Source organism: Bufo gargarizans, chromosome 2 (assembly GCF_014858855.1).
Source record: "Bufo gargarizans isolate SCDJY-AF-19 chromosome 2, ASM1485885v1, whole genome shotgun sequence".
Lineage (NCBI taxonomy): Eukaryota > Metazoa > Chordata > Amphibia > Anura > Bufonidae > Bufo > Bufo gargarizans.
Window position 1 is genome coordinate 52158806 of NC_058081.1, and position 16582 is coordinate 52175387.

At 41.7% G+C, this 16582-nt stretch overlaps 1 protein-coding gene across 1 annotated transcript; it reads left to right on the plus strand.

Annotated features, from left to right (window-relative positions):
- Positions 1–1466: 1466 nt before the first annotated feature.
- On the plus strand, positions 1467–14121 carry LOC122927245 (lysozyme C-1-like). The gene is made up of 5 exons (XM_044278916.1): positions 1467–1549; positions 5146–5319; positions 7649–7807; positions 12702–12780; positions 13941–14121. Exons 2-5 carry the CDS (start codon positions 5181–5183, stop codon positions 13999–14001), a joined length of 438 nt encoding a protein of 145 aa, XP_044134851.1. The 5' UTR covers positions 1467–1549; positions 5146–5180; the 3' UTR covers positions 14002–14121.
- Positions 14122–16582: the final 2461 nt, after the last annotated feature.

Genomic DNA, 16582 nt, shown 5'->3' on the forward strand with positions numbered 1-16582 from the left:
CACCTGGACTGGACTGACTCTTCCCTGTCTGGGCCTACCTATATATTCTCAGGGCTCTCTAGCTCCCCCTAACGTCTGGGAGGCTGACCTACACCCTAACAGGCCTGATACCCAGATAACACAGGGAAATGCACATAAAACATCACATTAATGCAATAGACATATTAACCCTTGTGTAGTGCCCACCTTTACCTAGTGGGACACTACACATAGATAAAAAACTACAATGTAGTATAGAAAGGTTTTTCATGCAAAATTCTTGTTTCTTTATTATCTATGTTTAGTTGTGAAATTGGGTACTGCAAGCAATAGATGCCTGGTCTCATTGGGGGTCCATCAGGGTCACAGCAGTTGCAACTATTCTCAGTCCTCAGCAGGTGGATGGGTCACAGGCAACAATCGTCACACATCTCATCACTCCATCAATGAAGACTATCAGGTGCAGCCTATCAGTTACTGGAAGAAAATGCAGCGCCACCTACTATAAATGGTGAGATCTGGCCCATGACGGGGGAAAAGATATAAATTTAAAGGGTATGTCTGCTTTTCGACAGTTTTTAAAAATACGTTTGTGTCAATCTCCAATTAAAGTGGATTGTGAAAAGCAGCCATCCCTTTAAGGAACACCTTAAAAAGCCTAAGTTTGAATCTTAAAGTGATCTTTTCACTTTTTCACATTTTGCTATGTCGCGGCCTTGCGCTTAAATAAATTTAAATAAATCAAGTACCCCATCAATCTGCACTCAGTACCCCATAATGACAAAGTGAAAACAGAATGTTAGAAAATTTGGCAAATTGATTAAAAAAGGAAAAATCCCTGAGGAGCGTCTATACCCCAGGGAATATGGCATCACATCTCTATTGTATGTGCAACCTAGAAAGCCACCATTAGCCAAATACTGGGAGGCCACACTGTGGACCAGCATCTGCTCATATGGGAGCCTCACCGTTGACATCTGAGCGGGGGCTACCTATGTGAGAGATTAGTCTAGGACTGCACAGGATTACAGATATCCCTGGACTTGTTCATTTACTATATGTGCTATTTTATGTGAAATATTTTATATACATTACAATTTTATGTGCAGGTTACAGATTGTTTTATGTGTTTTATGGATTGTGAATATAGTTTTTTTCATTCTAAGTTTTTTTAAAGAGCCTCAAATTTCACAACTTTACTGAATGGTGCTAAAGGTTGAGTGCCTGTCGCTACATTTTACCTGATTATATCTTTTAATTATCACTAAACGATTTGGTCCTTGTGACTTCACACAAAGCACAATAAGATCTATTCAGCCCTTCAATACATGTTGTTTTCAGGTTCGGTTGGGTTTAGAAACCATTGGAAATAAGATGGGATCATACGATCTAGTATATTCTGAATATTCATAATCCTGGGAAAAAGCTCAAACACAGACATGTGATAATACTTGGCAGCCTCTGGGGAGCAAATATTGTCCCCTTACCTGTAAGATAACATCTCCTTCCAAATGCATATAAGTAGAGCTCACGTCCCTCCGTGTATTCAGGAGAAAAGCCTAGTTGGAGAGTAAGTATTACTGATTCTTGCCTTCCTTTCGCTTAGTACCTCGTAGTGACCCCTAGAATGTAATCCAAAGACGCATCAACACATAGCATTAATGGTTGATCAGTGTCTATGGAGAGCTTAACAGGAACGTGTCATCAGAAAGTCAGGTTTTTATGATAAATATATTTAGAAATCATTTTTAGTGACATTATTAGCAATTTTCCATGTCACTATATATATTTTTAAAAAAAATCCTAAAATTGTGCAGTTTTTGCACTGGCAGATGAGCAACAAATAATAGATGTAATTTCTATACAAGATCACTTTCTGCAGTCATCTCCTTATCATGACAGGCAGGATTACAATGCCATGTATATAGATAGATCGATCACTTATCTGCTCCCTCCTGACCTCTGCCTAGGTCCCAGAGCATGCCTAGAAAAGTCTCCCATAGAGACGTATAGTCAATATGGTCCTCTCCTGTCCACTGTGTCTATGGACCATGTGGCTGCTGTAAAGCATGTTTCTAAATGCTGCTAAAGGGGCCGTCTCACTTCAGCAAATGGCATTATAATGTAGAGAAAGGTAATACAAGGCACTTACTAATGTATTGTGATTGTCCATATTGCCTTCTTTGCTGGCTGGATTCCTTTTTCCATCACATTATACACTGCTCGTTTCCATGGTTACGACCACCCTGCATACCATCAGTGGTGGTCGTGCTTGCACATTATAGTAAAAAGCACCAGCCTATGTGCGCCCCCATGGTCCCGGCCACCAAACAGGCTGCCACTTTTTCCTATAGTGTGCAAGCACGACCACCGCTGATGGATTACAGGGTGGTCGTAACCATGGAAACGAGCAGTGTATAATTTCATGGAAAAATTAATCCAGCCAGCAAAGGAAGCAACATGGACAATCACAATACATTAGTAAATGCCTTGTATTAACTTTCTCTACATGATTAATGCTATTTGATGAAGGGAGACAACCCCTTTAACATCAGTTCAGGAAAGATGCCCACCATCATAATCATGTTTAGGATAGAGAATAAAAAAAAGAATCAGAAAATCAAAATAGATTAGAAAAATAGGAAACTAAGAGTCCTAAGGCTGAACCATCACTTAATTTACAGTGGTCTAGTGTAAGCGCTGCACACGCCTCCCGTGTAGCAGAGAGCAGGGGCTTAGCGCTCACATGAGAGCCCCGACCAGCAGAAGGGCAGATTCAGGCTGCTTAGCTCCTTAGATGCCACAGTCAATAGTGAACGAGGCATCTAAGCAGTATACAAAGGAAAAGGATTCCCTTTGTCTCCTTCAAATGACATTGTGGGATGACGATGTCTCTGCACTGTAGTCTGAAGCCCCCAGAGCTGCCTGCAGTGTATCCTGTCTGCAATGTGTCTTTTCAATGGAAAAATTACAAAAATAAAATCTTCTTCACATATTTGGTATTGCAGCATCCATAACGACCGACACGACCGCAATTATCATGTAATCTATCCTTAAAGCTCCGTATTATTAAGCAGCAGGCGATAGGTTTCCTCTTAGAAGATGCAATATCGATGGCTTTGGAACAAGTTGCATTTTGTCCCGCATATGGCAGTGTGATTGAAGCCAGCATAACTGGCTAATAACGAGACCCCTAATCTGAAGGGAAGGTTTGAATAATTCACCATCATGGACATGGGTATTTTTCTACTATGTTAAGATTTTATAACCAAGTCCCACCACAAACCAAAAATCAAAGGTTAATCCAATTTTAGGCCAAATTCAGGACAGATGGTTACTACTAGAATTATATTTGATTACATGAGCAGTGGCTGATGCATATACAGAACTGGTAACGGGCGCTATTCTCGATCATTGATGCCCATGACAAAATGCTTCCTTATCATACTAAGGGCTCTTTCACACTTGCGTTGTCCGGATCCGGCGTGTACTCCACTTGCCGGAATTACACGCCGGATCCGGAAAAACGCAAGTGAACTGAAAGCATTTGAAGACGGATCCGTCTTCAAAATGCGTTCAGTGTTACTATGGCAGCCAGGACGCTATTAAAGTCCTGGTTGCCATAGTAGTAGTGGGGAGCGGGGAGCGGTATACTTACAGTCCGTGCGGCTCCCGGGGCGCTCCAGAATGACGTCAGAGCACCCCATGCGATCACGTCATCCATGCGCGTGGTGCGCCCTGACGTCACTCTGGAGCGCCCCGGGAGCCGCACGGATGGTAAGTATGCTGCTCCCCCGCTACACTTTACCTAGCTGCCAGGACTTTAGCGTCCCGGCAGCCATGGTAACCATTCAGAAAAAGCTAAATGTCGGATCCGGCAATGCGCCGAAACAACGTTTAGCTTAAGGCCGGATCCGGATCAATGCCTTTCAATGGACATTAATTCCGGATCCGGCCTTGTGGCAAGTCTTCAGGATTTTTGGCCGGAGCAAAAAGCGCAGCATGCTGCGGTATTTTCTCCGGCCAAAAAAACGTTCCGTTCCGGAACTGAAGACATCCTGATGCATCCTGAACGGATTTCACTCCATTCAGAATGCATTAGGATAAAACTGATCAGGATTCTTCCGGCATAGAGCCCCGACGATGGAACTCTATGCCGGAAGACAATAACGCAGGTGTGAAAGAGTCCTTAGTATGACAACTTTCTCAGTAGAGTACATATCATATTTAGAGAAGGCATCTGCTTTTCATCATAAAACAGAATCTTAATGAACTGTATCTGGTGTTGTAGTACAGTCCTATCAGTCCTATTATGCAAGTTAGTCAGCGGCAATGCCAGACACAGCTTATTGACAGACGTGGAGATTTCCAATCCTGGATAACTCTGGTAATGGTAATATCAGGAGATACTTTCACATATGGGGTAAAGTTATCCATCAGAGGTACGGCCTGCTGGAGTTAACTTTATTCGGCATAGCCTGATAGAGTTGTGCAATGCCTGAAACCTGTGCACCGGCCAAAACGCAGCACTTGGAAACCGGCCAGATCACCGCCTGATCCCATTATAGTCAATGGCCTCTGGCGGTGAACAGCAGTATCCGGCTAGGCCGTGCCTGGTGATCTGTGGCTGGCTGTACCTCTGCAGAAACCGCCTGACAGGAAGCTTTACTGTAGATGTGAAACTAGCAGGCCCCAATATAGTCAATGGGGATCCTGTGGTGAACTGTAGAATCCGGCAGGCAGCCCCGTTCCAGAACAACCTGCCGCATCCCCTGCCACAGATGAGAAACCTGCATGCCCTACTTTTTTGAGGCACGGACAGAAAACCCACGGAAGCACTCCGTAGAGCTTCCGATCCGAGCCTCCATTCCACACTGCACCTCCCGGATTGTGGACCCATTCAAGTGAGAATGAGCTCTTATTCTTGTTTATAGGGAATAGTGCTATAATAGTTATATTCCAGGTTAAATCAATTTAATTTACTCTAAATCAATTAACATATCTGCTGATACGATACTGTGACACGGGTCTCCGTTGATCCATGTTTCTCTGCCCATATAAGTCCTTTCTGTAATGATCCCCCCCCCCCTTGCCTAAAGAATAAAATAATCGGATTGAGCATGTTGAAATCATTCATTTAATTGGTTCCTTTCTTTTATTATACAGAAACCTGCTGGATCCTGCCTTACCTGATAACCAAAATGAAGGTCCTCCTTTGCCTTGGTTTCTTTCTGTGCTTCTATCTCAGCTCAGAAGCAAAAATCTATACCAAGTGCGAGTTATATAGACTCTTCCAGGAAACTGGACTTTCTAAATTTAGAGGCATCAGCGCTGCAAACTGTATGTATACCCTAATCAAACAGGAATAATACAATGTAATATTCTGTGAGTTGTTCTGAACACTACGGGCATCCGCAGCAGCTCAAGGTTCACGTTCTATCAATGCCAAACATGTCACAAAAGGTTATCGTTGATGAGGTTGTCTGCAACTAACCAGAACAGAGCAGACATACTAATGTCACTCTCCGACAGATCCCCACCATGATGATGATATCTGACATGTCTCGACCTACCTATAGCCCTCACAGCAGGGTAGCACATCAGTAGATCTTGGAGACTCCTCCATATTGCATATACTTTCTAACCATGGGCAGCATGAAATACTAACAGGCTCCCACATTACAAAGAACTACATTTTATTACTGAAATGCTGCTTTGTTAAAAAGAGCCAAGTATGTGGAGAAGGGTCCACTGGGCGGCTCCTCTCCAGCTTCTTCTTCCCACCCAGCTCAGGTCTCTGCCTACAGGGGAGAGGGACCATCCAGCAGACACTTCTCCCTGTTCCCACTATGTTTTCTCTGAAATACCGTAGTGTTTCAGAGTAAAATATATTCCTTTGTAATGAGGGAGCCTGTCACTACTTCATGCTGCCAGTGGTGAGGACAACATGAAGCTGATGACAGGTTCCTTTTTAAAAACGATGTACACATTTACACCACTACCATTTTTTGTAGCCCCATTCATTAAGAGAGACACAACTAATCTCAGCAAATGACCAAATTAATTAATCAACATAGGGGTCTATGTACTTGGCAAAGCCCTAAGGGACCCTTTATAAAATGAGACCCCCTTTCTGCTAACATACCCAAAAATACAGTAATATTTTTATTTTATTTTTTCTGTTAGCCCTATGTTAAAAGACCCAATTTTACTTAAATAGGGTTTTCAAGACCAACTTATTGATTGCCCATCCTTAGGATTGTTCATCAATTTCAAATCAGGAGGCATCTGACTCCTGGCATGGAACCAGCCACCGGAACTGCATTGACTGTGAAGTGGCATTGTCTGGTTATTGGAGCACTGCTCCTAATTTTGTGCTTCATTTTTACTACAGTGATGGGTAACATCCCTAGTGGTCTAGGGCAGTGATGTGGAGAATGACTATGTCACTGGTGAAATAGGAGCAATGAGAAAGTTAAAAGGGTTCTCTAAGCTTTACTTACATTCTCTCTGTCAGCTAATGCACCAAAGGAGGAGACTTTCATCAGTACTTACCCTTCCATCACGCCAATGATTCTACAATGCTCATTAATCATGTGACCGCTTGTCTGGCTGCAGGCGCTTCTGTTGAAAACCTGACCAGATTTGCTTCTTTGTCTTCATGTTCAGCTTCAAAATGTACATGCAGTTGAACAATATGACACAGGAGGACATCCAGTCGGGAATTCAGCAGAAGAGTCCACAGCTAGCCACATGATCACAGTGGACATCATGGAATCACAGTGGAAGGGTAAACAATAATGTACAGTCAGGTCCATAAATATTGGGACATCGACACAATTAACAAGGGTACCCCTTGAAAAAGCTGTACGCGAAACGTGCGCTGGGGAGTGGACCGGTGGTGTTGCTGCACGGTATATTTGAATCGAGTGGTCAGTATCTTTCTTCTTATGTGCTGGTTATAACTCTATTTATCCTACTACTTCAGCTATGACAAATGTGGCGTGTATTATCATGCTCACCTTGTGGCAAAAGCTGATAAATAATGCATGTAGGTAATTTTTGGTAGTTTATGAGCTATAGTTTGTGGCTATTACATATCCCTTAATCGATGACCAATCGGAAATGTTTATGCACATGCACTTTATTTATATATATATATATATGTACCGGCAGTTCACCATCGGTCCCCTTGGTTTTTAATATGTATTGTAACCTGTGTCAATTGTTTTTGTGTGACCAGTGCTGATCATGTGTCCTCTTGTGATTTTCTAATAAATTATGTGATTTTTGGACTATTCTAAGTATTACTAGTTTTATTTGCATTAGACTTGTCTCACTCCTTTTGGTTGGTTATATAATACAAACTTTGGGCCAGCTAGAATGCAGACATTAACCCCATTCACTACCCTAGACCACCTAAGATGTTGACATAATGGGTTGTCCAGCTTCTCTGATCCTGGGGAACAAGACCAATGAGTAGCTCCTCTCTATAGCAGACACATGGACTTGTCTCTATGGCACGGACTCTCTTGTCTACCATGTGTGTTCTATTTTACAAGGTCAATTAAAATTTTCAGCGCCCATGATGACTAACCTCAGACTGTTCGGATTGTGGGCAGTAGATATGGTTTATGAGAAATATTAACCTGTTCATTTCACATCACAGGGATATGTCTGGCCTACTATGAAAGCAAGTACAACACCGCAGCTATAACCAGGTATTGGCAAAGCAGTGACTATGGAATATTTCAGATCAACAGCAAATTTTGGTGCAATGATGGAAAGACACCAGGGGCAGTCAACGCTTGCCACATGAGCTGCCAGAGTACGTATAGTCACATATGGGAAACTTGAGTTTATCCTAATAGGGGTTATCTAAAGCAGTAGTCCAAGCCAATAAGCCGTTTTCACCGGGGGAAGTGGCCATTAGCCCATTATTTCCTAGTTATCAAGATGACTGCACAAGTGACTGGTCGTCTAGCGAGTAAGAGCTCTTCTACACAGCAGAGATGCACCACGTATGGACAGAGATATTTTTCTCTAGAAGCAATGCATATACCGCAGTACATATAGATTTGAATGAGGGAAAAAATACCTAATTGTTTTTCCTGTCCTATTTGTAGGAAATTTAACTCGACCTAAAAAAAAATTATTTTTCCTAGTAAGTATTTTTTCAGGCAGGGTTCACACCACCATCAGAGTGTTTCAACTATGTCACCATACATATGACACCAGGACACTCTTCTGGTATACGTCTGGTCAATAAAAGTCTTTGGAAATGTTAGATATTACTGTTGAGCGAACTGAAGTATCCAAAGTGGACTTCAATACGAATTTCAGGGAAAATTCGATCTGCCATGAAGCAGAATTTTCTCGTGCTTCGTGGTAACCAATTAACTCTTCCCTGAAATGGCAACCAATCAAATTTTCCCTGAAATGGCAGTAAAAATAAAAAAAATCATACTCACCTCATCCATTTGATGGCAAAGAGACATTGCTTGAAGATCCCGCGCGGTGACATAGGACGTCACCATGCCATCATGCGTGATGACGACATCACGCATTGCGCAAGATTTAGCGCTGGATCTTCAAGCAAGTTGGCCGTGGCGGCCTCTTCGCGCTCAAATGTATAAGGTAAGTACAATTAAATTTTTCTTTTAATTATTAACCCTTGAAAGGCCTTAGTATTTATCTCAGATGCCGTGATCAGCAATGAACGCTGCATCTGGGAGCTTCAATGCCAAGGGGGTGTGCAATCACTTTTCCCCATCATTGCACCCACAACTTACAAAGAAATGTACTTTGTGATGAAGTGATAAGTACCAAAGCAAATATTTTTTTGTCAAATTCAGCAGGCGAATCAAATTTTTAAGAACTACGCTCATCTGTTGTTGTGCCTTTTCATAGGTAAATGCATTGATATCCAATTATTTTAGTCAAGATGGATGTTCATTACCTTTAAGAGCCATGCTCGACTATAGTTACAATTTTGTATATCTTGAGTAGTCCACGGTAAGGTCGCACAAAGGTTTCTACTCTTCAGTGTTATTCTTCTCATAAATGTACCAGTCTGAGAAGAGGCCTCCTTGTCTACTTTCAAATTTATGACGGGAGATAAAGATAAGCTCTATGCAGCTGGTGATAATTACCTATACAATTAGGCATTTATTAATGAAGCAAAATATATAATATTCATGTATTCATTTAATGAGCCTTAGTCCTTAGCACCACCCTACAGATATATGGGTGCAAATCCAAAGACGGCAGCAGGTGCTTACCCAGTAATGAAGATACAAAAATTGGACTGCACTCCAAGTAATTCGTGAAGAAAATCTGTGTTTATTCACCCATCTTGTGGCAAAGTGACGTTTCGGCTCCAACTGAGCCTTTCTTGAGAAAGGCTCAGTTGGAGCCGAAACGTCGCTTTGCCACAAGATGGGTGAATAAACACAGATTTTCTTCACGAATTACTTGGAGTGCAGTCCAATTTTTGTATCTATATATATATATATATATATATATATATATAACTTTATATTATATTGTTATATGTTATGAAGACATGTATCCAGTATATTATATATATTTCTCATTAGGAGAATATTCATCTCTAAAAGAGTGTCTGTGAAGATGTGTGTTTTGTAACCATGAATCACATCTTTTGGTGTGACAAGAGGAGGTACTGATATCTCTGAGAAAACAAAGCCATTGAAGTTATTTAAGATTCACAAATCAACAGTGTGAGAAACATTCAGAGAGACGCCTAGAGGTCTGTCTCTAATTGCTACAAGTGTCAGAATTAATCCCTATAGCTTTGAATTAAAGCTTTTAAGGTCAAAATGTATAGAATACATTTTATTCAGACTTACATAAGTTAACCCTTTATACTATGATGCAAATAGCTTACACAGCAGTGCCACCTAGGTATCAGTAGGTGACATTACAACAGTAGCAAAAGTGCATTCTGGGTAAGGTTATGATGTCATATTTCTTATCAATAGTCACACCCATCCGACAGTGATTGGAAAGTTCCAAACTAGGAAGGTGTGTCTAACTGATAAGTTTGTGATCATAAACCATACACAAGGGGAGACGAGAACACACACAAGAAAAGGAGGAGAAGGAGACAAGTTGAGCTCTCTAGAGGTGTCTATCAGGATGAAAGCCATGGTTACATGCGCTATGATGGACCACCCAGCTTTCCTAGGAGCAGAAGTGAGATTTCTACTAGGACTTGGTAAGAGACACAGAAAATTATATTTCATTTTATTAAGACTAGTTTGATAGTGTGGGTGAAATTATACCATCTAGATTGGCGAATAAATAAATAAATTAATTGATCATCTCCATATTGAGATGTACTCTTAGGATATTGTGAGACTTCATTCTACCTGCAGAAGAATCAAGACTCATAATCTAGCAAAGTATAAAATGATTTGCTTATATATATATATATATAGAACATTCTTCTCCAAGCTAAATGATGGCTTCCCACAGAAAAGACTTGTTTCAAGTCCTTCCCATTTAAGATATGATCTAGCAAAGATCCTAGATCCCTGTTATTTGTCTTAATAGTCTTACCAAAGTTATATGTGTGAAAATAGTCCAGGATGGGGTGGGAGGATACAATTATTTCTTCTAAGTTATATCCTTGATTGGATTTGCCTATGCCTGAAGTCATGTGATGTGTAGTTGGTTAGAGGGGGGTGGAATGTATTTAGCATTCTATATTGATGTCTAGGATTAGACATGCCCATCCTGATATCATGAGGTTTTCTCTGAACAGAAGTAATGTATATAACTTATGTTTATATTTGATATCCTAACCTAATAAGGGCTTGGTTATAATGTGACAAGTTATTTCCACTCACATGTATTGTTAAGCTTGTAATGCTTTATATTAACGCTATATATATTCATTTGCATTTATCATTGTGTTTTATTTACTTATATATGTTTATAATCTTGTAACCAATAAATCTGCATATTTTTATAATACCTGTGTATTATTGTATAATGTAGGACTACAGTTTTATCATTAACGTCATCTCACGTCAAAAAGAACTTATTTATCTGAGGAAATAGTCGGACTCAGATGTGAATTGTATCAATTAGGTTGTCTACAATTCACCAGGTCATGATTTTAAGAATTTATGACAAATTTTATAAATTTTATTTTTTATGGTTAATTCTTTTTATGACCATAATTAATAATTCTTAATTGAATTATTACCACCCGACACTGTATAAGACACATACCTCAAGGGCGTTTGAAGATGTATAAATCAAATGTAGTGTTCACGCTCAGTGTGATATTAGCTGTGTAGAAATACAGCCAGCATGAAATACGTGCAATAAATTGCACATGGTACATAAAGTACAGAACATAAAAATTATGAGGGACATTTATCAAGACCAGCTTTTTAAGCACCGGTCTTGATTCCCTCTTTGATGCCGGTAGATGCGACAAATTGATGTTGAGGCGGAGGCCTCTCATGAATTTTCCGCATTCTCTGGCTGGCCATGTGACACACTTAAATCTATGGCAGCCTCTTAGTTGCCGTAGGTTTCTATCCTTATTTACACCAGAAAATTAGCGTGAATAAAGACAGATGTGCATGCCCTTCTGGTAAAGCCCCCTCCCCACCCTTGCAACACCCCCTTTTCATGTCAAAAAGTGAGGGACAAAACGTCGCACATTTCGGCGCAACTACACCATACTACGACACTTGCAACTTTTGCCCCCTGCTTAAAAGCTGATATTAAACACTTCGATTTAATATCTAAAGAAAATATTGCAACCCCAAAATAAAAAAATTAAGTGCAAAATTGTCTGTGTCCTTAAAGGGGTTTTCCAGGAGTACAATAATACTGAGGTCTCACTCCCCCCCCCCCCCCCCCCCACCCATCAGCTATTTGAAAGAGATGCAGGCTCGAAGGAGTGCTGCGATCTCTTCAGAGCTCACCAAGCACAGCTTAGGCCCATTCACTTGAACATTACGCCACTGGCCTAGGAAGAGTCCACAGCGATCAATGGAGCTCAAACAGCTGATCGAATGGGGTTCCCAGGGGTTGGACCCCCACCGATCTGGTATTAATTACCTGTCCTGAGGATAGGTCATCAATATTTTAAAAACTCCTTAAGGGTGGGTTCACACTAGCGTTAGGGATTCCATCATGGCTTTCCGTTATAACATGGTTATAACAGAATCCATAAGACGGAAGGATGGATCCGTTCTTCTGCCCATAGACTTGTATTATGAGGGAATGCAAAATGGAAGCTTTTAAAAGGCATTCCATATGCTTTCTGTCCTAATAGAAGTCTATGGGAATCAAAACGGATCATTCTGGGTCCGGTTATGCAAGAGGGAAAACAAAGTCCTGTCGACAGGACTTTGTTTTCCGTCTGCATAATGGCACCCAGACGGATCTGTTATGCTTTCCCATAGACTTCTATTAGGACGGAAAGCAAACTGAATGCCTTTTAAAGGCTTCCGTTTTGCATTCTGTTTGGGCATTCCGTTATTTTTCATTATAACTGAAAGCCATAACGGAATTCCTAACGCTAATGTGAACCCACCCTTAAACAAGTCAAATAGTTATGATAGACTTTTGTGCTGAATAAATATTCTACCATTATCGGCCTTACCCCATTTTCTTATAATTCAAGTTACTATCGTATGTATCAACAGTTTTCACATTAAAATATATTTTCTTAGGTCTCCTGAATGATAACATTTATGATGACATTGAGTGCGCTAAACGAGTTGCGCGGGACCCCAACGGCATCAGAGCTTGGTAAGATGTTTAGAGATATTCTAAGAAATATTCTGTTTCCAATAAAACAGTTCTTCAGGATCTTTAGCATGGGCCATCCATGTTTGATCAGTGGAAATCTGACCTCCAGAATAACCCCTAATATCGCAACGAAGGGGCCATTTATTGTATATGGACGCACAGTGGCTTGTCTGGTGCTTTTCATAGTAATGATCGGAGGGGACCACAGAGTGCTGTGTTGGATCCTAATGCAAGGGAATTGGGAGCTAAGTAAGATGTGGTAGCATACATTTGAACAGTGGATAAGCTTGGATCTCTGTGGTGGTTAACAAGCAAGGGTCTCCAGTAGGTAGATGTTATGAATGGATTTCCAAAAAGACAAAAAGTAGATCTGTGTTTTGATTTTGACAAAACATATGAGAACATGGCATTTGAAGAAACTCTCCGGTTAAAAAAAACAAACCAAACAAAATATCACATTAACTGGGGATGAACAGAACACTTACATGGTGCCCTTCTTTTCATCATCTTAGTTGCAGATCCATCAATTGCTCCTCTTCTTCAATCCAAGATGGTCACACTGCTCCGCAGACTACCTGATGCATATTGTGCATCGGTCGTCCAAGACACGCCCTACTTGACCAGTCCTGCTCTTGGATTGGCCAGCACTGTTCACATGAGCAGTGCTGGCCAATCCATGCCCAGCAGGAAGTGTCTTGAGCTACCAAATACACAGAATGAATCAAGTAGTCTTAAATGTCAGAAGAGGAGCTCGGAAATTGGCAGATCTGCAGTGGAAAAAAAATGAAAAGAAGGATCCCATGTAAGTGTTTCTTTCATTACCCAGTTAACGTGAAATCTTTTTCTTGAACTAGGAGGGCCGTTTAAGGCATATCTCCCATAAAAACATCACTCTTGGATGCAGAACATGAAACTGGTTTCTGATTTTCTACCTGAACATAAAAAAAAAATCACAAAAAAAAATAATAAAAATATTGCAGCTCTTCTTCTAATTTTCTTCTCTCATTTGATTCAGTTTTGTCCCTTTTTACAATTATCCCTTTTACTACCACGGACCTATGTAATAGGCCATGACTTTACACTTGCTGTGGATAAACTAAGGGATGTCAGGCTCATCTTATAGGTGCTATATTATCATTTTTATTATTTCTTACCCACAGGGTTGCCTGGAGGAACCATTGCAGAGGAAAGGATTTGAGCCAATTTACAGCTGGATGCTAATTAGCAAGGAGGAGAAATGAATAAACAAGAGTTCCTCGTATCTACTTCACTGATTCACTCAATGATCTAATCAAATGCTGCAACTGTGTTATGGAATAAAATTATGTAATACCACAAAAACAGTGTTATAGTTTTATCCATGAGGGATGGAAAAGAAAGGAGGGAACGAAGAACGGATAGAGGGAAGGAGGGGAGGGAGAACAGACGTAAGGAAGAAAGGGATGAAGGATGGAAGTAAGGAGAGGAGGGAGGTAGGAAGAAAGGATGAAAGGAAGGGAGGAACAGACGTAAGGAAGGAAGGGATGAAGGATGGAAGGAAGGGAGTAAGGGAGGAGGGAATGGAGGGAGGAAGGAAGGAAACCAAAAATGTTTAACCGAGGTGTGATTATTGTCACGACCATGGTCATGGTCGTGACTCCTGTATCCGCATGCTGTTGCCTGCGGTCTGGTTTGGTTGTTCAACCACAGGTGAGGGCCGCTGGCAACCTATCTTTGTTAGGTGCGTCTTTTGTATGTCTGGTGTGCACAGGGTTTTAGTTATGTGTGCACTTTCTCCTTTAAGTGGCTGTCTTCCCTTCCCTGGTGTGAGAAGGGTTAATTCCCTTCTGTGTGTGTGAACACTGGGCGTGTCTGTGTGGGTGTGGCTACTTGGGCCTATTTAACCTCTGCTGAGTGCAGTAGTCAGGGGGGTACTTCAGCCATGGTCTGCTGGAGTCGTCCTCCTACTTTATACCATCTGCCATTGAGGGCCACCCTTGTGGTCATAGATGTTTATATGTTCAATTGATGTTGTATTCCTTTTGTTATTTAATGCAGCTATGGATCTGCGTTCCTGTGTGTGTATGTATGTTGGCTGTTTCCATTTAAGTATGGTGTGGACATCAGCGTGTCAGCACAGGGATCCAGTCAGCAAGGCTGTGGCAGGTAGGTGGAACTAGTGCAGTTCACCTGCCATATCCATAGGTCTGTTTTTGTACCCCTTTTCCTTGCAACTTGGCCAGTGAGACTCCTGTCCCTCCGTGCCTAGGAGGAACAGGTCGTCTTGCCCTGCTCCTAGTTCAGGGCCACCCTGAGGGCTAGCAGGGACTATTAGGTTCCAGGTGTATGAGCCCTCCCACCATCAGAGTTGGCTCATATGGTTAGGAGTCAGGGTCAGGTTAGGGACGCGATAGGAGGTGACCTGCTCCCTAATTCTGTCGTCCTGGCCGAGCAGCCAATAACATCTTCTGGCATCGTACGGCTGAGGGTTTTCCCCATCCTCAGCTGTGACAATCATTGTTAATTGAAAACTTTTCCCAAGGTGGCATGAAGTACAGTCAGCATTACCAATTTTCGGTGGTCTCTCAGTAGACTTACTCCTGAAAGTAAGCATTTGTTGGTATAAAGTAGCTTGAGTAGTTTTGCCTTCCCTAGTGGGGGAAGTAAATTCCTCCCATGAACCAAACTCAGGCCTCCCCCTAAAGAGAGAAATGTAACTGCTATATCTGCTTTGTGGGCAACAGAGGGGAAGGCGAGTGCTAGGAAGGTGGTAAAAAACATAGCCGCACCAATCACCGGAAGCAGGGGCAGACTGGGAACTTAAAGTGGCCCTAGAATATAAAAAACTAAACTTGGCCCCATGTTGTAGGCGTGTCCAAATTCACAAAAGGTGAGGCAACACAAGTAGGCTGGTCCAACAAAGCCACAAGTAGGCAGGGAAAACAGAAGAAGGCAGAGCCAGCAATACCATAGTGCAGCACAAAATACCACCCCATCAAAACTAAATACCACAGTGCAGCATAAAATACTGCCTCTACAAAACCGAATACCACAGTGCAGCATAAAATACTGCCTGTACAAAACCAAATGCCACAGTGCCACATAAAATACTGCCTCTACGAAACCAAATACCACAGTGCCGCATAAAATACTGCCTCTACGAAACCAAATACCACAGTGCAGCATAAAATACTGCCTCTACGAAACCAAATACCACAGTGCAGCATAAAATTCTGCCTCTGCAAAACCAAATACCACAGTGCAGCATAAAATAATGCCATTGCACCATTCTAAGGACAGTGACACAGCTGTCTTCAGGAGGGCACCAGTGGTTGCAGGCCAGGTGTATACTTACCTGATACTCCTAGCATTAATTAACACCAGGGAAAGACTGGAAGCTTAAAGTGGGCGTGAAAAAAAAAAATTGTCCCCATTTCATAGTCAGGTCCAAATTAACAGAAGGCAGGTGCGACACAAGTAGGCGGGGTCAACAATAACAGAGTGCAAAAAAACATCCCAGCAGAACCAAATAACGCAGTGTAGCACAATATACTGTCCCAAAAGCTGTCCCTCTGTGGTGGCCATCAATAGCTACAATCTTCTGTTCTCCTACTCCACTTGTCTATGGAGCAGGGGGCTTAGGAGGTGTGGGCCATAGCAGTTGAATTCAAGAGGGTCTGTGCGGTCACTCGCTGGGTATATCAGAACCTGATTCTCACAGCGTTAATTACTGATGAGAGCTCATTATGTACCAAGTCAGCGGCAGAGAGGAGGACTTGAGTGGCCCCCTAGGGCATTGGCCAACTGGGAAATTTCCTTGTAG